At 52.8% G+C, this 20,608-nt stretch overlaps 2 protein-coding genes across 5 annotated transcripts in view; both read left to right on the top strand.

Annotated features, from left to right (window-relative positions):
- The window catches only part of HAUS7 (HAUS augmin like complex subunit 7), a 36,511-nt gene extending 22,820 nt beyond the window's left edge, over positions 1-13,691 (top strand). For 2 of the 4 annotated variants that reach the window (XM_070365341.1, XM_070365338.1), the window contains exons 3-10: positions 2,119-2,186; positions 4,275-4,339; positions 6,902-6,993; positions 7,255-7,413; positions 7,517-7,613; positions 8,066-8,284; positions 9,246-9,360; positions 13,503-13,691. In XM_070365341.1, coding sequence (XP_070221442.1) covers positions 2,119-2,186; positions 4,275-4,339; positions 6,902-6,993; positions 7,255-7,413; positions 7,517-7,613; positions 8,066-8,284; positions 9,246-9,360; positions 13,503-13,573 — 886 coding nt within the window. In that variant the 3' untranslated portion in view covers positions 13,574-13,691. The remainder of the gene's footprint in view (positions 1-2,118; positions 2,187-4,274; positions 4,340-6,901; positions 6,994-7,254; positions 7,414-7,516; positions 7,614-8,065; positions 8,285-9,245; positions 9,361-13,502) is intronic. The other 2 variants (XM_070365340.1, XM_070365339.1) reach the window with 2 other exon arrangements.
- A 2,073-nt stretch (positions 13,692-15,764) lies between these two features.
- Positions 15,765-17,554, top strand: TREX2 (three prime repair exonuclease 2). Its single transcript, XM_070366567.1, has 2 exons — positions 15,765-15,810; positions 15,976-17,554. Exons 1-2 carry the CDS (start codon positions 15,765-15,767, stop codon positions 16,551-16,553), a joined length of 624 nt encoding a protein of 207 aa, XP_070222668.1. The 3' UTR covers positions 16,554-17,554.
- The last annotated feature ends 3,054 nt before the right edge of the window (positions 17,555-20,608 follow it).

Here is a 20,608-nt window from a genome sequence, read left to right on the forward strand (position 1 = left end):
CTGCTGCTTCAGGAAAAGCAACTTTAATGAAAGTCCTTTCCGAGTGAGGTCACTTAGGCTTTCGGGGATTTATTCTTGAGTGTGTTGAAGTGGTTTGCTGTGGTCCAGCCTAATGGATCAGTGAGGGCTCTTGGCTCTCTGGCGCTTTGTGAGTGGGAATGTTGCCTGGCAACCAGGCCCAGGGCCAGCTTCCCAGCTTTTCACATGGTGGCACTTCCCTCTCCTGCCCCTTCTGGCCCAGCCCTCTTTGACAGAAGGAATGGGTGCCTTAATGAGTAATTTAAGACAGGTAGCACAGGTGAGGCTGTTGTCCTGCCCACCTCTTCCCTGCAGTCCTGCGGTGGAGGGGTCAGGGTGGCCCCCACTAGCTCCCAGGGCTCCCCCCCCAGCCTTGTTGGGGCAGGTATGGCCACAGGGAAAGAACAGTGAGCCTTTTCCACCAAACACCTGCACCGTCGTCTCCCACCATGATGATGAGACAGTCAGCAGGTCCGCAGAGTGAGGCCTGGGCCCCAACCCTGCTAGAGCTTGGCGGGTTCCTGGCCCAGTTATCCTGGGGCTCCCTGGCCAGGAGCTGGAGTGCCCTTCACATGGCCTGACTGCTGCGCCAGGCCTGGACCTCATGGCTGGGGTTGCCATGTTCAGACTGGGCCCCCTCACAGAGGAGACCCAGTGGGAGACTTGGGCTGTGTGTCGCTTGTGACGCCTGCTGGTGTATTGCATGTGGTCTGTGTCTGGAAGTGGTTCTGCCCATCAGTTTGGCATCTTCTTTTTAAAAATTAATTTACTTATTTTAATTGGAGGTTAAGTGCTTTACAATATTGGAGTGGTTTTTTGCCATGCATTGACATGAATCAGCCATGGTTGTACATCCTGAACCCCCATCCTGAACCCCCGCCACCTCCCTCCCCATCCCATCCCTTAGGGTCATTGCAGTACACCAGCTTTGAGTGCCCTGTCTCATGCATTGAACTTGGACTGGCGATCTATTTCACATATAGTAATAGACATGTTTCAGTGATATTCTCTCAAATTATCCCACCCTTCACCTTGGCATCTTAAGGCAAGATGCTTACCAGTGGCTACTCTCCTGTTTATCTGTGTGGTATTGTCAAGGCTGGGGCTCCACCAGGCCAAGGGGACAGGTGGAATGGCTGTCTCCCCACCTGGGAGGCTGGGACTGTGATCCCAGAGCCCCCCCCATGCTAGGAGCCCTCAAATGGCTCAGAGCTGTGACCTTGGATAGCATCATTGCCTGTTGACTTATATTAGTTTAAGAACAGAAAACGCCCCTCTGTTGAAAGAGATAGGCATGGGCCTTTACTCATGGATTAGTCTGTGACAAGAGGCTGTGGTCATTCATTTGTTAATGCTTACCAGCCGCCTTTTCAGTGCTGGCTGCTGTGTTTGTTAGGGCCTAGAAGTACACAGCAGAAAGTTGGCTCCTGGCCTCGGTGAGCCCAGAGTCTGGGAGGTGAGAGCCCAGCAGAAGGACTGCGTCTAGGACCTGCAGTGATGGAGGGATGCCAATGTGGCTGCAGGTGGGTCCAGCCTTCCCATGGCTTCCCTGGGGCGGCGAATGTTAGCCAGCTGTGGGCTTCGCCGGATCAGCTGGAGCCAACTCGGTGTGCTTGGCTTGGGTGGGAAGAAAGCCCTGCAGGTGGAGAAGGGCAGTCAGCCACATGCAAGGAGGGGCCCAGGCCCGGCCTGCAAGGATGCCAGACCAGGGAGGTCCTTTTCGCACATTCTCCAAACAGATCTGCACCGTGATTGCAAGCAAAGCCAGCCCCTGGGTTCCTCCTGGAAAGGTGTCAGAGCTCTGAGGAATTCAGTTTTCTTTCCTCTTGGGCAGTCCTTTCATGTTTTTATTGTGAGAATTTTAATGTTAGTACTCAAATTTACGTTTTTGAGGTGAATTTTCAGAAATAGTTTGGTTTTGTGTTTCGCTGATAGATTTATGGAGTTGAAATCACATAAGATTATCCATTTTAAAGTGAGTTTTCCAGTGCTGTTTAGCACCTGGATATGAAGATTCCCTTTTTAGAGCATCTGTAAGGAGAGGTGTGAGGGCCCCCTGCAGCCCACTCAGGCCTGACTGCTTTTGCTCTTTGCCTGCAGGGTCTGTCCCTCCTGGCTCGACAGGTTCAGCTCGCTGAAGGGGGTGTCAGCTGAAGTGAAAATCCAAGGTGGGTCTCCTCTGTTATAGGAATTTCGTGTTGAATGGTGGATTCTGGCCATTCTGACCTGGTGCATGGCCTCCTTAGCAGATTGGTGGCTTGCACAGTGGACTGGTGTTTTCAGTGGATGTCCCCAGAGCCTGCTGGGATCCGCCCTCCCTTGTGCCTGTGAAGGAGACCCCGCCAGCCCATCCACTAGGGTGCTTGGGGGCAGAGACAGCCATTTTTGCTGATGCCACCAGTGATCGGGCCACGTTGTGCTTGGGTGTGTGTGCGTGCCTATGACATGAGGCATTCCTGGGCAGGTCTCCATTGGGGCTTATCTCGGAACTGCTTCTTTTCAATCCATTTTTGGCAGAAACTGTCCTTAAGCCAGCAATGAGCATTAGGTAAAGGGGAGCAAATTGCAGTTCTGAAGGCGCTGGCTAGCTCTTCACCCACACAGCAGTGTTTCTGAAGGTCCATCCTTCTGCGAGTCTGTGTTTGCCCCACCCCCGCCCCAGGGTGGGTGAGCTGGACACCAGATTCCTGATCCGTGCCCCTGCTAGCCCTGCCACATTAGTTATCTGGGGCCTGTCCCGAGGCTGACATGGGTTGTGTCTCGGAGCCCGTGGAGGCTGGGCCAGCCTGGTCAGCGGGTCACAAGTGAATCCTTGAACACGCACGCACAGGCACCTACCATGGTGTTACCATTCCTAGCCTCAGTTTCCTCTTCGGTAATGTGTGGGTCAGCAGCTCAGCCTGGCCCACCCTGTGGGGGGGCCCTGGGTGGCAGAGCAGGTGGTAGATATGAGTGCTTGAGTAAGAGTGTAATTGGGAGAAACTGTGACATGCGGAAGGGGGATTAGAAGTCACCCGTTCACATTTAAGGAGCACTCGCTCTGCACCCAGCACTGCTCTCGCGGAGCTTGCTTGCTAGCTAGGAGACAGGTGATAACACAGTAGGTGGTGACATTTCTCAGTGTGTCAGATGCTGAGAAGCACCATAAACAAAGGTAGGTGAAGGCAGGGTGGTGCTTGGGTGGGCTGGGAGAAGGGTGGCACTGTTGACATAAGATGGCTGGGGAAGACCTCTCTTTTAAATAACAAGAGTCGCGTGGGAATGAAGGAAGTGAGGCAGGCAGATCTCAGGAAGAACAGCGTTGGGGCGAGAGAAAAACAAGCACCCAGGCAGGAGGTAGGAACAGCCAGGAAGCCAGGGTGGCTGCGGTAGAGGGCAGAGCAAAGGGCCAGGGCTGGGGTGAGATCTGAGGGGCGACAGGGCCAGACCAGGCCAGGCCTGGTGGACTGCAGAAGGACGCAGGCCTGTATTCCAAGGAGGGCCGTATAATCCTGAATGTGGGCTTAACAGGGTCCCTGGCCTGCTGTGCTGAGATGGGTGTGGGGTGCTGGAGGAGGGGAATGCTGCCCAGATCCTGAATTTCTAGTGAAGGGACCATTTGCTGGACTTGATGAGACTCAGATGTAGGCATTTGCAGGGATTTGGGGTCAGGGGCTGCAGCACTGGGTGGGATGTAGGGCTTGTACTGGCCCCTGGCTTTGTGGCTCCAAGTCATAGCCTACCAGCTGGTTCCTCAGAAAATGCCCAGGGTTCCCTGGAAGACGTGGCCAAGGAGTCCTTGCACTACACAGGGCCTCAGTTTCCTAATCTGTGAAATGGAAGAGTAGCCACCTGCTAGGGTTGCCTGCAAGAGGAAGGGGTGTGATGGCGTGAAGGGCCTGTATGAAACTGGCAAATGTGAGATGGTTCCTTGTGCTGTGGCTTGCCAAGGTGTCTGAAAGGGTGGCATGTGGCATCTTTGGAAGATGCCCTGGCCTCTGTGGGCTCCTCAGGCAGCTGGCGGGCTTCTGCTGGAAGCCAGCGTTCCCTGTGTGGAAGAGCATTGAATGCAACCTCTCATCGCAGGGAGGAATCTAGCCCCCAGAGAAGGGCAGTGACCAGGTGTAGGTCACACAGCAGGAGGCTATGCTGGCAACCTAGGGTGTCCGCCACCTGCCTCCTTGTTGACGTCCTTTAGCAGGGAAGCACTTGGCCAGGGTGCCTGGCCTCCCCCTGTTTGGGTGGCTGTCTGTGGTAACTGGACCCTTGTGTTCCAGCAGAGATGGTGAAACTGGGCCATGAACTGATGTTGTGTGGGCTGGATGACCAGGAGCTCCTGAAGGTAAGAGAGAGCCCCCTGTCCCTCTGGGCAGGGGGCCTCCATGATGCTGGGGTGATTGTGGGAAGGCTCCTTCCCTAGGAGCAAGCATCCTTAGCCCCTGGGGCAGGAACCCATAGGATTCCTTTGGGTGGACCCCTGCCATTCCTAGGACAAGGTGAGGGGCTGGTTGAGGAGGTCGAGGAGGCTTTCTGGCTTACGTGCCAGTAACTGTCATGCCCTTCCTCCCCCAGACAGCAGGTCCTTGTCATATGTCATCTCCCTGGGAAGGTGACAAACAGCTCTCTCAAGGTTACTCTGTAACACAGCCTGACCTCTTGAACCTAACATTCTGGCTTCTGAGCCCATGTACTTTCCTCCACGTGTTGCCTACCATGGGTTTCCATACAAAGGCAGCTATCCTTAAACCTATTCTGAAACCCTGCCACCTCCTCTTAAAATTCAAGAAGCATATTTGAAATAATTATTTCCATGTTTTGGCTCTTAAAAATAATGATGCTCCGGCTGTGCCTTATACATTTTTGACAGAAGACATGTTTCCAGTTCTCTTCAGTATATATAATAGCTAGGAGTGGAATTACCTAACTTTCAGAATTCTTTGAATATGTTAAACTTTTCAAGGAACCCCAAAGTGTTTTCCAAAGTGGTTGTACCATTTCGCATTCTCACCAGCATTGTGTGAGGGTTCCAGTTTCTCACATCATCACCAACACTTGTTATTTTTCATCTTTTTATACGAGTCATCCTGGTGGGTGTGAAGGGCTATCTCATTGTGGTTTTGATTTGCATTTCTCTGATGACTAATGGTATTGAACATCTTTTCACATGCCTATTAGTCATTTGTGTATCTTCTTTGGAGTAATGTCTCTATTCAGTTCTTTTGCCCACTTTTTAATTGGGTTGTCTTTTTATTTTTGAGATGTAAGAATTCTTTATATATTCTGGATACAAGTCACATCAGATATTTGATTTATAAATATGTTCTCCCATTCTGTGGATTGTCTTTTCACTTTCTAGATGTGTCCTTTGGAGTTCAAAAGTTTTGAGTTTTGTTGAGAAAGAGTTTTGTATTTTTAGCTCTTATATTTAGATCTTTGACCCATTTTGAGTTAGTTTTATGTATGGGTGTAAGGTGTGTATCCAACTTCATTCTTTTGTATGTGGCTGTCTGGTTTTTCCAGTTAATCAACCATTTAGTGAAAAGACCATTCTTTCCTCATTAGACTGTTTGGGCATCTTTGTTAAAAATTGATGAATGTAAAAGTGAGGGTTTATTTGTGGATTCTCCATTCTATTCCATTGATCTGTATGCCTGTCCTTATGCCAGTAGCAGAATGCCTTGATGACTGTAGCTTTGCAGTAAATTGTGAACATGACAGTCCTCCAACTTGACTTTTAGGGGTACCTTGAATTTCCATATGAATTTTAGAATCAGTTTGTCAATTTGTGCAAAACTGAGCTTTTACTGGAGATTGTGTTGAATCTGTAGATCACTTTGGCGAGTATTACCATCACCCCTAATAAGTCTTTCTATCCTTGAACGTGGGCTGTTCCATGTAGTTTGGTTTTCTTCAGTTTCTCTTGGAGACGTTTTGTAGCTTTCAGTGTATAGGTTGTGAGGGGCGGCTTACCCTTTCCTAGGCTGGTGGGGCTCTTGTAGCCCGTGTGTTGCAGAGGGGCTGGCGTGCAGCCCAGGCCACCGGTCAAGGCTTTGTGAAATCCTGAGTGACACTTGGTCTCATGTTTCTGCCCAGGCTTTCCTCCGTCTAGACCGTGTCCCATTCCTCATCTCCTTCCCTCAGGGTGCCCTTTGGGTGTATCATTCTGGCTCGGTGTTGTTTGGGGCCGGTTGGGAGAAGGAGGCAACACGAGGTAGTGATGCCCCCAGTGGCAGGCCAGGGGGCATGGAGGCGGAGATGCCAGGATCTTGCAGAGGCACCGGCCCTGTCCCTGTGGCTACGAAGGTGGGAGCCAGGCTCGCAGGGAGTGCTAGGCATCTGCAACCATGATGGCTTGTGGACGGGAACTGAGCTACAAACAAGACAGCAGAATGTGACCCTGTCCCCCAGTCTACTGCCTCCCCGGGGCTGCCTGGGCCCCCTCGGCCCTCCCCTTCTCAGCCCACCCTAAAAGCCGCTGCTCACAGGGCTCTCAGAGCAGGCTGTGTTTACAGCCCGTATTCACACAGGCTCTCCAAGATTGAATTTGCATCATGGGGCTTGGTCTCGGGCCTCTTCCCCTTTCTGGAAGGAGTTGAGCTCTAAATCGGACTGCTCCTGGCCGAGTGTCCCAGCCACTTTTGGGGTGGGGGATTGACTCAACTGCTGCTCAGGGACTCTGGCTGTAAGGCTTGGCTATGTGTGGCCTATGGGGGAACGAGTCCCCGTTGGCCACGAATTAGCAGATGTGACGTGGCCACATCCACCACCTGTCTTGTTGTGCCAGGGGCCCTGAGCCTGTCCACAAGCCTGCCAGGTGGAAGCCTGGAGGGCTGCTGGCCTGTTGGGGCAGCAGGGGGCCCCTGGCACATCGGGCTACTGAGTACATGTGCCCTTCCCTGCCCAGGGCCGGGCCTGTGCCCAGAAGCAGCTGCACTTCATGGACCAGCTGCTGGACGTGGTCCACAGCCTGAGTGTCGGCGGCTCCAGCTGCCCCAGGTAAAGGTTGGCACAGGCCCTGCCCGAATCGGCCACTGGGCGCCCTTGCTCCTCCAAGCCCCCTGGGCAGTCTTCCCAACAGGAACCCCCCCCATGCTCCATCCCAGGGGAACGCAGGCTCACCCCACCGAGGATGGATACCTGAGTTGTCCCTGCAGGTGGGTGGGCTCTCAGACTGGAGGAGATGCCTTTTCCTGGCCCCTTCGCTAGTCTCGGCTGGTCTCTGGCATTGACAGTGTGGCCCTGGGGCTGCCTTTACAGTGCAGAGGAGTGCTTCGAGGACACCAGGGAGAAGACCGAGGGGCTGCTGGGGGAGCTCTTCTCCAGCCCTTGCCTGCAGACGCTCCTGAGACCCAAGTGTGAATCATGGCCTGTGGACATGCAGCCTCTTCTTGACAAGCAGAGTGACGACAGGCAGGTGTAGGTTGCCTGTTGGCTGGGATGGAGCCTCCTGTGTGTGGTCCACAGGTGCCCCGATGCCCGTGATGGCACCAGGCAGAAGTGACCCCTTGTCTCCCTGCAGGGCCAGCCCCTTGGTCAAGTTGGAGGAGGAGAAGGTGGCAAAACTGGCCCGGCAGCTGCAGGAGAGCGCCTCAAAGCTTCAGGCACTCCGGGTGGAGGTGAGGTGCCGGCTGCAGGGGTGCTGCATGGGGCCCCCACCCGATGTCCTGAAGCCTCAGACAGCCCTGTCTCTCGGACGAGCGTGTCGGGAGGCCTGAGTGAGGTGGCGCACATGCCAAACAGCTCAGCTTCTAGAATGTGATGGCTGGAGAGGGGAGGCTTTTCCAGGAGTGGAAAAGACCAGCTTTGCGGGGGAGCCCTGTGCCAGTCCTGGCACCCTGGGCTTTTCCTGGACTTTCTCCCGCTACCCTCCCTGCAGCCCCAGACCTTTCCTCATTGCCGCTAAGGTCCTCAGGAGGACGTTGAGGTCCCTGCAGGCCTCCGGTCTTCCGTTCATCTCCCGGTTTCTGGAAACATGGAGTGGCCAGCAGACCCCCACTTCTCCAAAGGGTTTAGGGCTCTGCCTGGTGCCCCATGGCAGGTGGGACAGCCTCCACCCCTGACTTTGCAGTGCTTTGCACAGCAAGGAGCCACTGTGGGCAGCGCCCACGCCAGCACCCTGGACCAGAAGCTGCGCCTGGTCATCTCTGACTTCCATCAGCTCGTCATGGCTTTCCTGCAAGTCTACGATGGTGAGCTGGGCGAGTACTGCCAGCGCCCAGGCCCCTACCTCCACCCATGCGGCCCCATCATCCAGGCCGTGTATCAGACCCTGACGTCGTGCAGCCAAGTAAGCGTTGCCCTTTCCCCAGCCCCTCCCAGGGGCCACTGTACCCCCAGTGAGGCACCCGAGGGCGGGGACTGGCTGAGCTCTGGGCTCCAGGCCTCAGGCTGAAACTTAAAGGCAGATTGGGGCTATAGAGGGGAGGAGGGGTGCTGGGAATGTCCCACTTGGGTCCCCCTGCCCTTCAGGAGGGTGCCCACCAAGCTACAACCGCAGGCGCAGAAGAAGTGTGTGTGCTGTCTGTGCTGGGGACTCATCCCAGCCTACAGCTTCTGTCCTGGTGTTGGCCTCAGCCTGTCTGCACAAAAGGCTCAAGCGTTTCACAGTGTGTTTGTCCTCGCATGGCCCAGAGCAGTGCCAGCCAGACAGACGGATGCTTGCCCGTCTGGGCCCTCGACCCATTTCGGACAGACACAAAAAGGCAGCCTCACACAGCTGAGCTGATGGCCTCAGCATTGACTCCGATCCTCGGAGCCCAGACTGCTAGCTTTGGTTATGATTATGTGCACACTTGCCACACATGACACTCTACCATTGACTCAGGGCTCCCATGGCGCTGGCCTTGGTGTTCTCACAAGAAAGCTCCCAGACTTCTGAACCTCTGACAAGCTTGTCCTTTGCTATTCTACTAGCAGGCTGAGTTAGGGCACAGTCCTCGCCCATCAGAAAGGCCCTTTGACCTTGGGACATTGACTTTTACACTGTCCATCTGTGCAAAATGGACAGTGCAATGCCCTCTACCCCGGCTTTGTGTGGCCCCAGTGTGGGGTGGGATCCGAAATAGTGTGGCGTCCCCGCAGGGCCAGGAGGAAGGGAGTTACGCTGGGGAGCTCTGGTGGGTGACTGTCCTTGCAGCTGGAGGCAGGTGTTCAGTGTCCACCAGGGCGGGGAGCAGGAGACGCCTCCTGTGGGTCAGACCGCTGGCATTCAAGTCTATACGTCCCCACCCTCTGTTCCTCCATTGAAGCTGTTGAAGGCGGCCGTGGAAGTCACTAGCACCTCAGTGAAAGCCGTGCACATGGCGAACCAGCAGCATGACGAGCAGATATGCTGGGGCAACAACAGCTCTGTCATGAGTCTAGGTATGTGGTCACCCCTTGCTGTGTCCGTGGCCACCCGATTGGTGGTCAGGGCCATCTTAGGGCACCTCAGCCTGCATTTGGGGACTGGTCCATTCCTGTTCTCTTCTTTTTATGATGCTTAAGGTTTTCCTTCCCTTAAAAAATGCTTTTGACAGATCTGAAAAGAAAACCATGAATGGTAGAAAATGGGGATTCTCTAAAGCTGTGCAGAGGGAAATTTAAAGCACTGCATAGCGCAGTGGCCCAGAGGCGGTCAGTGTTCATGTTTTGGTCTGTTTCCCTCTATTCTGTTTCCTTTCATCATTTTTTAAAATTAATTAATTAATTTTAATTGGAGGCTAATTACTTTACAGTATTGTGGTGGTTTTTGCCGTACATTGACATGAATCAGCCATGGGTGTACAGCTGTCATCGTTTTTTCTTTCTTTGTATAAGTTGAATCTACTCACATCATGCTACAGTATTATATTCTTTCCCTTGGACCTCATTTTAAGCATTGACCCAGGTTTTCAAAGTCTTATTTCCAGTCGTCAGACACTTCCTTTCAGACATTAGCTAAAATTTGCTTAACGTTTTCTATTACTGAGCCTGTAGGTCACTTTCGATTATTTATTGTTATACTGTTCCAGAATTTACAATACTGACAAATGGGAATAATTCAAGGTTTTATTCTTGGATAATGCTTGGGTACATACTGATTATATGTATATTGTGGGACAGTATTTGTTGTTTCAAAACTTGGTTACAGTGACATGAGGAAATGCATACTGTATAATGTTAAAAGGAAAATGCAGGTTGAAAATGAAATACACAGTATGATCTTACTTTTCTAAAGGGAAAAAATGCAGAGGAATCCATTGTGGGAGTTGAGCTACCACATGGATGTTGATTTTTCTCTGTGTGAGTCAGAGGTGGATTTAGATCGTTTGTTATTCAGTCGCTAAGCTGTGTCAACCCCATGGACTGCAGCATGCTAGGCTTTTGTATCTTTCACCATCTCCCAGAGCTTGCTCAAACTCTTACCCATTGAGTCGATGATGCCATCCAAGCATCTGATCGTCTGTAACCCCCTTCTCCTCCTGTCTTCAATCTTTCCCAGCATCAGGGTCTTTTCTAATGAGTTGGCTCTTTGCATCAGGTAGCAAAAGTATGGGAGCTTCAGCGTCAGTCCTTCCAATGAGTATTTCCTTTAGGATGGACTGGTTGGATCCCCTTGCAGTCCAAGGGATTCTCAAGAGTCTTCTCCAACATCATGGTTCAAAAGCATCAATTCTTCATCAGCACTCAGCTTTCTCTATAGTCCAACTCTCACATCCATACATGACTACTGGAAAAACCATAGCCTTGACTAGACGGACCTTTGTCGGCAAAGTAATGTCTCTGCTTTTTAATATGCTGTCTAGGTTGGTCATAGGTTTTCTTCCAAGGAGCAAGCATTTTTAATTTCTTGGCTGCAGTCACCATCTGCAGTGATTTTGGAGACCAAGTATAAACTTGTCAAGAAAGTAAATTCTGTCACAGTTTCCATTGTTTCCCCATCTGTTTGCCATGAAGTGATGGGACCAGATGCCATGATCTTAGTTTTTTGAATGTTGAGCTCTAAGACAACTTTTTCACTCTCCTCTTTCACTTTCATCAAGAGGCTCTTTAGTTCTTCTTCACTTTCTGCCATAAGGGTGGTGTCATCTGCATATCTGAGGTTATTGATATTTCTCCCAACAGTCTTGATTCTAGCTTGTGCTTCATCCAGCCCTGCATTTTGCATGATGTACTCTGCCTATAAGTTAAATAAGCGGGGTGACAATATGCAATCTTGATGTACTCCTTTCCCAATTTGGAACCAGTCTGTTGTCCCATGTCCGGTTCTAACTGTTGCTTCTTCACCTGCGTGCAGATTTCTCAGGAGGCAGGTATGGTGGTCTAGTATTCTCATCTCTTGAAGAATTTTACAGTTTGTTGTGATCGTTTAGTTCATTTCCTGTTTCTTTATCCTGTTCTGCAGCCTTCACATATTCTACAGTGAACATGTATCACTCAGGGAATTTCCCTCTGATTGTCAACCTTTAAGAAAGGTCGCAGTGAACTCGTTTCAACAGTTGAGGTTCTCTGTGGAGGTGAGGTTCTGCCGTCGTGGCAATGAGGCCAGTTCCTCCCATTTGTGGGGCTAGCTTTGCTGTTTCCCACCTTCCTGCTATTGGGTAAGGTCAAAATTGTGTCTGCATTTAATTTTAAACTTTGTTTCTGAGTAAGTTTATTCTTCTTATGCAAAATATACTCACTCAGAGAAGGTTTTTCATTGTTGTTGTGTTTTGTTATAAGAAAAAAGCAGCCTTTAGGGAGGAGTCTTAACTCAGGGTTAGACAAGTGAAAAGTTGCCTCTGTCCCCTGGGCTGTGGCAAACCCCCTTCAGTCCATTGCCACTGACTTTAAAGCAGATAGTTGTGTGACCACAGACCAGGCTAAGAGATGGAACATGCCTCGCACACTAGCGACTCCATCAGCCACTTCCTGCCTGCAGCTGAGCACTGGCCCGGCTTGGTGAGGATTCTGTCCTAGTGCCTGCACCTCCCAAGTGAGGGTCTGTGATCGCTCACATTCATTGACATATAATGGAGGCCCTGGCGTAGTCTCTTCCATCTTCCATTCTCAGATCTGTCTTGCCCTTTGGCTCTTTTGACAGTCTTGGTGTGGGGTCACTTTTGAGTTTCTCCCATTTGGAGTTGTGTGAGCTACTTGGGTGTATAGCTTTATGGTTTTCCTCCACACTCAGCCACATGGCTGACGTTTCCTTCCTCTGCACCTCTGTTGGTTCTGCCTTAAGGTCAAGTAGTCATGGGCTCAGGGCCTTTGCAGGTCTCTTCCAGATGCCCGCACAGCCCCAGGCACGTGTGTGGACTTCCATATTCCCAGGACTCTTGCAGCTCTTCAGAGCCCTCGTGGGCCTCTCCTGCCCTATTGTCTCCTTCTGCACTTGCTGCTTCGTCTGTGTTTGCCCCAACCCTTTTCCACCGCCAGAGGCAGTGGTCATTCAGAGAAGAGAACTTTCCAACCAACTTGAATGAACATACTCAGCATCTTGTTCACACATACTGAGGAAACTGGGAAGAACCAGCAAGGAGAAAATGCAAGCAGACACTCTTAGGCGTTAAATATGGTTGTCAAAGTGTTCAGAACAATCCATGGAGAGAGTTAGGCAGATCTTGAGTAGAAAACATCTTGAGACTCAGGAGACAAGGGGCAGATAAACAAGGGCAAAGAAAAACAGCACAGAGATGGGCTGAGATCTCTGACACTGAGAAAGGAAGGCAGGAGGAGGGAGGCAGTTGCAGAGTTGAGGGCTGAGTCCAGACCAGAGGGAGCCCCAGGACGCACTCCAGACCTAGCCTGCCATAATCCACAGTAGCAGGGATGCAGCGTCAGGGGCCCAGGCTTCCAGAGACAGCACAGCTTGGCCAAACCCTGAGTCAAGAGAAGGCCATGTAGCACTGAGGGCCTGGGACAGAGGGGCGACATGTGAGCTGAGGATATGCCCAGATCTCTGGGAGCCCAGGAGCAGGGCTGGAGCATCTGGAAATTGGGAGAATCTGAGGACTTAGTAAAGGGAAATGACACCCCCGAATCCTATCTATATGTAAGAGAAATGTGAGCGCCCTCGGAGGGAGCAGCGATGGTGAGTGGGAAGGCTCGTTGGGGCCAGGCCTGTTTCCTCTCTGTGAGACGCCCACCCAGCCATCACCCCCAGGCTCACCCCATGATGCCCAAGCTTCGCACTCACCCTTGGGATGGGCAGGACCGAACACCACTTGCCAACCTTGTGGGAGGGCAGAGGACGGGCTGGGGAGGCGAGCTCCTGGAGGATGGACTCGGACAAGCTAAAGGAAGGGCTGATCAAAATCCATACAGCATCCAAATCATGAACCTCCCTGACTCCTGGGCTCTGCAGAGAGGGGTGGGGAGGGACCCAGCCAAGCCAGTGAATCCCAGCCTGGGGACTCTGCCTGGGGCCCCCAGGGGCTTCCATCGGAGTTCACCAGGCCCTGGCCCCCTCGAGGGCTCCTGGCTCAGCCCATTGCTGGGTGCCCTGGGCCCGAGGACAGCTGGACTGACTGACCTTGCTATTTGCCATTCTCTTTCATTGGCAGCCACCAAAATGGAAGAGCTAACCCAGCAATATAAGACCTTCAGCAACTGTCTGCACAAAGGCCCACAGTAGCCTGTGAGCAGTGAGCTCCGCCCTGAAGAGCCAGGCAGCAGCAGTCAGTTCCCTTGCCGTGTAGACATGGCCTCTAGCTGCTCAGCACCTTCAGCTCTTTGGCAAGGGGTCTGGGGGTGGGGGGTGTGAGGGGAGGGTAACATGGGGATGGTGGGGGGTGGAGGTGGGGTGGGGTGGGGTGGGTTTGGGTGGTGTGAGCTGGGGAGAAAAGAAAGCCAAGGTTTTAAGAAGTTGCCTCCAGCCTACTTTTTTGCTTCTGTGGCTCTGCCTGACTGCCTCCCTGCCCATCCTGCCCGCCCCACATTCCAGCGCCCATTAAGCTTGGCTGTGTCTTGTCACGACTCCTGGCTGAATGCGACCACGGCTTCCCCCAGGCCCTGATCTGCTGCTTCCTCCCCCCGACCCTGGGCTGGCCTTGGGGGTGCTGGCACTCACTGCATCTGGTGTGTGGCCGGTGGGGGCGTGTGCTTCCTTCTCCTGCCTCCCCAAGCCACCCAGAACCGACCTGGGGAATTCTTGCTGGTGGCCTGACTGGTTGGCCAGAAAGCAGCTCTCGGGGCTTTCCAGGGCCACCCAGTATCTGCCTGAGCTGTGTCACAGCCATCTCCCTCCTTGCAAGCCCAGGGACAGGCACACCCGGTGGAGTCCCCTGCCCCCCCCTCAGCTCAGCATCAGGCTGAAGGGCACTGGAGGAGGCCCCCCCTGCCCCCTCCCCCCCTGTCTAAGCATTTGGTTGCCAGTCTCACTTGCACCTTCATTTCCCTGATTCCCCTGTGGCTGTTCCAGACCAGGAGGCTCCAGGGAGCTCGTCCCCTGCCATCGGTGGAAGTGGGAGCACAGGTAGACCCCTGGGCACTGTGGTCCAGGTTCCCTGAAAGCTTTACAGCCCAGGAGACTGGAGGGCCCGCTGCGGGCAGGCTTCCCCCGGCATCTCGGCTGCCTCCCTGTGCCCCAGTGGGAGACCGGGCTTATGAGCACCTGCTGCCGGAGGCTGGCATGGCTTGCCCGGGGATGAGGTCCTAGGGATGGTGCCATCTGCTCTCCTGGAGCAGGGAGGGCCTTTTCTCTTACCTCCTACACTGACTGTGCCCTTCGCCCTGGCCCAAGCCAGTTGGGCCAGGCAGGACCTGGAGCCTCTGGCTCTCATGGCACTCGGTGGAGGGCTGTTCCCACCTACCACACCTCCCTTGCTCCTTCCCTGGCAGCCTCTGTTTCAGGCCCCTGAGATACTCTAGAGGAAGAGGAGCCCCCCAAAGTTGGGGGGCCACTGCCCTGATGCACCCCAGCTGCTGTCAGTGGGGCCACACTGTGGCCTGTCCTCCTAGCTCACTTTGGTTGACCCTGGTGACGGAGCTGTGCCCTGGAGATGCCCCTTTGGGAGGGCGCCAGCCTGGGGCTGGGTGTTGAACCCAAGGCAGCAGGCCCGGCTGCTGCTGCCAGACCTAATCAGTCGTGGAGGCAGGGCAGAGGGCTTGGGTTTCCTCTTAATGCCTGTGAGACACCTGTGATGACACATTTTTCCAGCCCAGGCTGTGCTCTGCCTGTGGGGAGCCCGCCTGCGGCCCAGGAGCCAGCTTTTCAGCCTGTAAAAACATGGGGTGTGTGTCCCAGCAGCTGTGAGCAAGCGAGGGGGTGGCAAGCTGGCTGCACAGGTCCTATGGCCTCAGATCTTCTCCCTACCCAATGGGTGGCTGGGGGCAGGCCACAGCCACAGATTAAAGGCTGCCCAGAGCAGCCTGTGTGAGACAGGTGTCTAGTAGCCCAAGAACCCAGCCAGCAGATGCTGCAGGTAAGCCAGTGTGGCCAGCTGCCAGGGCCCAGAGGCAGAACAGGGGCCGGATCGGGTCAGATCCAAATTGGATCCACCTGTGTGCCGGGAGGAGGCCAAGCCAGGGAGACTGGGAATTCCCAGGAGAGTTGTCTTGGGTGCTTGCTTGTCTGCTTCCCAGCAGCTGATCCCAGGGGCACGTTTGTCGGGTGCTGGGCCTGAGGCTGCTGGCCACAGTGTGCTGGTGATGGTGCCATCCTGGGCTGCAGTCCCTGGTGACATGGGCCTGGTACACTGCCTGTCTATGTCCTTGGGGTCCAGAAGGCAGAGGCCCCATGCCAGGGTCTGGGCATATCAGGCCTGCCTTTTGCTGTTTACTAGATGGTAGCAGTGGGGATGGTCAGGGAGGGACTGAGGGACACCATGAAGGCAGGTGACAAGACCCTAGGAGGCCTCATCCTGGACAGAAGTAACAGATCCCTGTTGCTGGATCCCAGTTCAGAAGGCCCCATAGCAGTCTTTCTGGATCTGGGTCTTAGAAATGGCTCCTAGAGCCGAAAGGCCCATGAGGTAGCCAGAAGGGAAGCCAGAAGGGTCAGGACCTTGGCCACGGGCAAAGCTGTGGCCAGCTGAGGCCAGGCATCCCCATCTCTTTGGCCCCTGTGTCTTCTGCCTCTTATTTTGGCAGCTATAGGCTTCCCTGTCTCTGTGAAAACCATCACCGTGTCCAAGCGACCACGGGCCGAGACGTTTGTCTTTCTGGACCTGGAAGCCATTGGGCTCCCCAGCGTGGACCCTGAGATCGCCGAGCTCTCCCTGTTCGCAGTCCACCAGTCCTCCCTGGAGGACCTCAAGTGCGATGAGTCTGGGGCCCCCCTGCCACCCTGGGTCATGGACAAGCTCACACTGTGCATGAGCCCAGAGCGCCCCTTCACTGCCAAGGCCAGTGAGATTACCGGCCTGAGCCGTGAGGGCCTGGGCAGGTGCGGGAAGGCTGGCTTTGATGGCACTGTGGTACAGATGCTGCAGGCCTTCCTGAGCCGCCAGGAGGGCCCTGTGTGCCTGGTGGCCCACAATGGCTTCGATTACGACTTCCCCCTGCTCTGCACAGAGCTGCGGCGCCTGGGGGCCCACCTGCCCCAGGACACTGTCTGCCTGGACACGCTTACGGCACTGCAGGGCCTGGACAGTGCCCACAGCACCAAAGGATGAGGTAGGGTAGGGGTGGGACATCCAGGAGACAGAGCAGGTGAGAAGGGGCGGGAAGGTGGGGCGACCATGCCCAGGAGTGACTCCCGTGAGCCACACTTCGAGCCTTGAGCCAGCTGGGCCATCCCGAAACATGAAAGTAGGTCATAGTGGCTGGGGCCACGGCGGTGGGCAGGGTGGCAGACGGAAGAGGCCAGGACCCAGGCAGTGGCTGCCTCAGGCCAGCCTCATTCCCCAGCTAGGGTCTGGACGGACCCTGACAACACCGGGGAGCCACACAGTGCTGTAAGCAGGGGAGAGGAAAAGTCGACTTCTGTTTTTACAACATCTCTCAGGCTGCACTGTGGGAAAGACCTGAGGGGAACAGTCTGGGAGGGTGGTCCACGCCCTGCCACCTGCCCCGGGGAGAACACCCACCTGGGAGAGGGCCAGAGCGGGGCCCTGGTCCAGGAGCTGGTGACAGGCAGAGCTGAGAGTCGGGGGTGCCCAGGGCCCCCCAGATCCCTGATGTCTGGGCACAGCTGGGTCCCTTTATCTCATTAGCCAGGCTCTGGGCCACCAACTCACCAACTCATTGAGTGGGTGAGGCCAACAGGGCCCCCTCCAGGCCACAGTGGGTGGATCAATGGCCTTTTGTGAGCCCGAGTGCTTCTCCCTACCCAGTGCCAGCTTGCTGGGCCTTACAGTAGCTGGTGCACAGGCGCCCTCCCTGAGCCCATGCTCAAACTGGCCAGGTGATGTGTACCTGCTGCATGGAGCAGACAGGCTGGGGCGTGTGTCTGCAAGCTGTGATGTGCTGATCCACGGTGACAAGTAAATGTAAGCCTATGTGTGTGTGTGTGCACCTCTGTGTTGGGGGAGTGTATATATTTCTCTATGTCTGTCTATATATGTACACAGACACACACAGACATGTAAGTTTATTATAAATTTTACTGTTATAAAAGATGTAAACAATGTACAAATAAATCTACAATATATATACAATAAAACACATGATACACTATTTCTCAATTCCATATGACCCATTGATTCTCACCAAAACCTCTTCAGTTGACTTGCCAAACTTTTGGATTGGTACCTGACCCACGGTTGCAACTGAGGGCTGACTGTGGTTCCCACATAACGTTGGTTGATATTTCCACTGATCTTACCAAGACAAAAGCGAAACAGCAAAGGTGTGTGTTGGAACCTCATATGTTCATTGGTGACATGAACAAAATCTCTGCTGAATTGGATAGTAGTTTTTGATACTGGAAGTTATTTCTTTTTCTTTTTGTTATTCAAAATGTAATTACTACAGACTCAAGTCTATGCATGGAGAAGGCACTGGCGACCCACTCCAGTACTCTTGCCTGGAAAATCCCATGGATGGAGGAGCCTGGTTAGGCTGCAGTCCATGGGGTTGCTAGAGTCGGACACGACTGAGCGACTTCACTTTTACTTTTCACTTTCATGCATTGGAGAAGGAAATGGCAACCCACTCCAGTGTTCTTGCCTGGAGAATCCCAGGGATGGGGGAGCCTGGTGGGCTGCCGTCTATGGGGTCACACAGAGTCAGACACGACTGACGTGACCTAGCAGCAGCAAGTCTACACAATCAACTGAATAATAATCAGTCTAGCCCCAGTTTGCAGGCAGTGCTGATTCCTGTGGGGTAAATACTCCCACCAGGCCAAACTGTTGTAAAAACATGGCTACCCACATAATGTCATTGAATGTGTGGTTCAGAAGAGATCCTGGGTGGTGCACTGTGCCAAGGTACTGGGGTGAAATAAGACATGATGCGTTTTGAGTATCTCCTTTGTTTCTTTAATACAATTTAAGTGGAAGTTTATACAGTTGAATTTTTTAAATAATGGCATTTGACAATCAACTCTCAAAATTCCTGAACTTTAAAAAATGTGTTTATGTCTTTATTTGGCTGTGCCGGGTCTTTGTTGCGGCATGTGGGATTTGTAGTTGTGGCATGTGGGATCTAGTTTCCTAGCCAGGGATTGAACCTGGGCCTCCTGCATTGGGAGCGAGGAGTCCTTAGCCCCTGGACCACCATGGAAGTACCCTGAACTTTTAACATCCACTAGAATGGCTACAACACAAAAGACCGACGATCCTGAGTGTTGACAAGGACGGGGAAGAACTGGGAGGCTCAGGCACCACCGGTGGGGGTGGGAGATGGGACAGAAACTTTGGAAAGCAGTTTGGCCTCATGTTAAGATATTAAACACTCACCTACCATAGTGACCTGATGATTCCACTCCTGAGTATCTATTTACCCAAGAGAAATGAATGCGTGTGCACACACAAAGACTCGCACACCTCTGCTCGTGGCAGCTCTAGTCATTACTGCCCCAGGTTCCTGGGCTGGTGAGTGGTTGCAGACTGTGTGCATCCACAGGGCTGAACTCGGGACTCACAGCAACCATGCTAAACAGCAGGGCCAGACCTGAAGAACCGACTCCGCTGCCCCAACTCACCCTAGCCGGCCACCTGCCCCTCGTCAAAAAGTGTTGGTTGCTCCCAAGCCACGTCCATGTCTGCCAGTGCTGATGCAGCTGTGATCAGGAGCATACCTGGTTGAAAACAGAACTATCCATGCAGCGGGACGAGGAGATGAGGACAGAAGACTGGAGCAGTGGGCTGGAGATGTCTTTCCATGGAGAGTCTACAGGCTATGGGGCACCATGTGCATAGGACTTCAGCTTATATCTTTACGAATCCCATCTGTCTATCTTCTTTTGGCTCAGTTTTTGTTCTCCCCTCCCCTCCTAGTTTCTCAAGAGGAATACTAACCTCCTTTGTCAGCTTCCATCTTGAATCAGTAAGGCACTCAAAGTGTGCAATTTTGCCCTGAATGAGATTTTCCTTTGTCTTGTACATTTGTCACTAAACATTGCTCTTTGCTTTGCATTGGGAGATGCTTTCAAATTTCACTTTTCATTTCCTCACCTGTCTACTTCTTGCATAGTAGAGTTTGTCTTGGTTTCCAAGTTGTTGAGACTGTGGTAATCTTTTATATGTGTATTTCGAATTGTACTGGATAATGGTCTGAAGATATATTGCTTAAGATTTTGGGGTGGGGCTGTATTAGCTTTCTAGGGCAGTTTTAACAAAGTACTACAAATTGTAATGTCCCCTTTTTATAAAGGCCCAGTCCTGTTGGAGTAGGACACACCCTACTGACCTCATCTGTACTTGAACATCTCTGTGAATCCTGGTCTCCAAAGGTCATGTGCTAAAGTTCTGGGGGTTAGGACTCTTAACAGAATTCAACCAATGCTGCTGCTGCTGCTGCTAAGTCGCTTCAGTCGTGTCTGACTCTGTGCGACCCCATAGACGGCAGCTCATCAGGCTCCCCCGTCCCTGGGATTCTCCAGGCAAGAACACTGGAGTGGGTTGCCATTTCCTTCTCCAATGCATGAAAGTGAAAAGTGAAAGTGAAGTCGCTCAGTCGTGTCCGACTCTAGCAACCCCATGGACTGCAGCCAACCAGGCTCCTCTGTCCATGGGATTTTCTAGGCAAAAGTACTGGAGTGGGGTGGCCTTGCCCTCTCCGAATTCAACCAATAATAGAGGTCAAATGCATGAAACATTTAAAATGCCCAACAGACTGAAAAAAATTAATGTCCTCTGAGATGTGTGCTTTTCACTATTTCTCTAGAATCTAGTTTGATAATTGCACTATTGAATTTCTCCTTTTTTTTTGTCCACTAGATCAGCCCAACCCTGTGATACAGTATTAAAATACTCCATTATCATTGTATTTTACTGACATCATCCCACCTATCTAGTAGTTTTTCTCTGAGCACTTAGTTGCCATGTATTCGTATGGCTTTATGACTGTAGCAGTCAGGGTGCTTCTGAGAAACAGGACAAGTTGGAGAGCTCTAGATATGTGTACATATGGAATCGGCTTATATATATCTGGGGGCTGGCAACTCTGAAGTCTGCAGAATGAGCCATCGGGCCAGAGACTCAGGGAGGAGTAGCAGATTGGTCCAAAGGCCATTTGGAGGCAGAATCCCTTCCTCTTCGGATGACCTCGGTGTTCTTGTCAT

This window comes from Bos mutus, chromosome X, assembly GCF_027580195.1.
Source record: "Bos mutus isolate GX-2022 chromosome X, NWIPB_WYAK_1.1, whole genome shotgun sequence".
NCBI classification, from domain to species: Eukaryota; Metazoa; Chordata; class Mammalia; order Artiodactyla; family Bovidae; genus Bos; species Bos mutus.

Excerpts from the sequence above, each read along its gene's own strand:
- TREX2 (XM_070366567.1), top strand. The coding sequence starts at position 15,765 with ATGAAGGCAGGTGACAAGACCCTAGGAGGCCTCATCCTGGACAGAA. Across the intron at positions 15,811-15,975 it reads AGGCCTCATCCTGGACAGAA|GCCAGGCATCCCCATCTCTT; the intron begins GTAACAGATCCC and ends TGGCCAGCTGAG.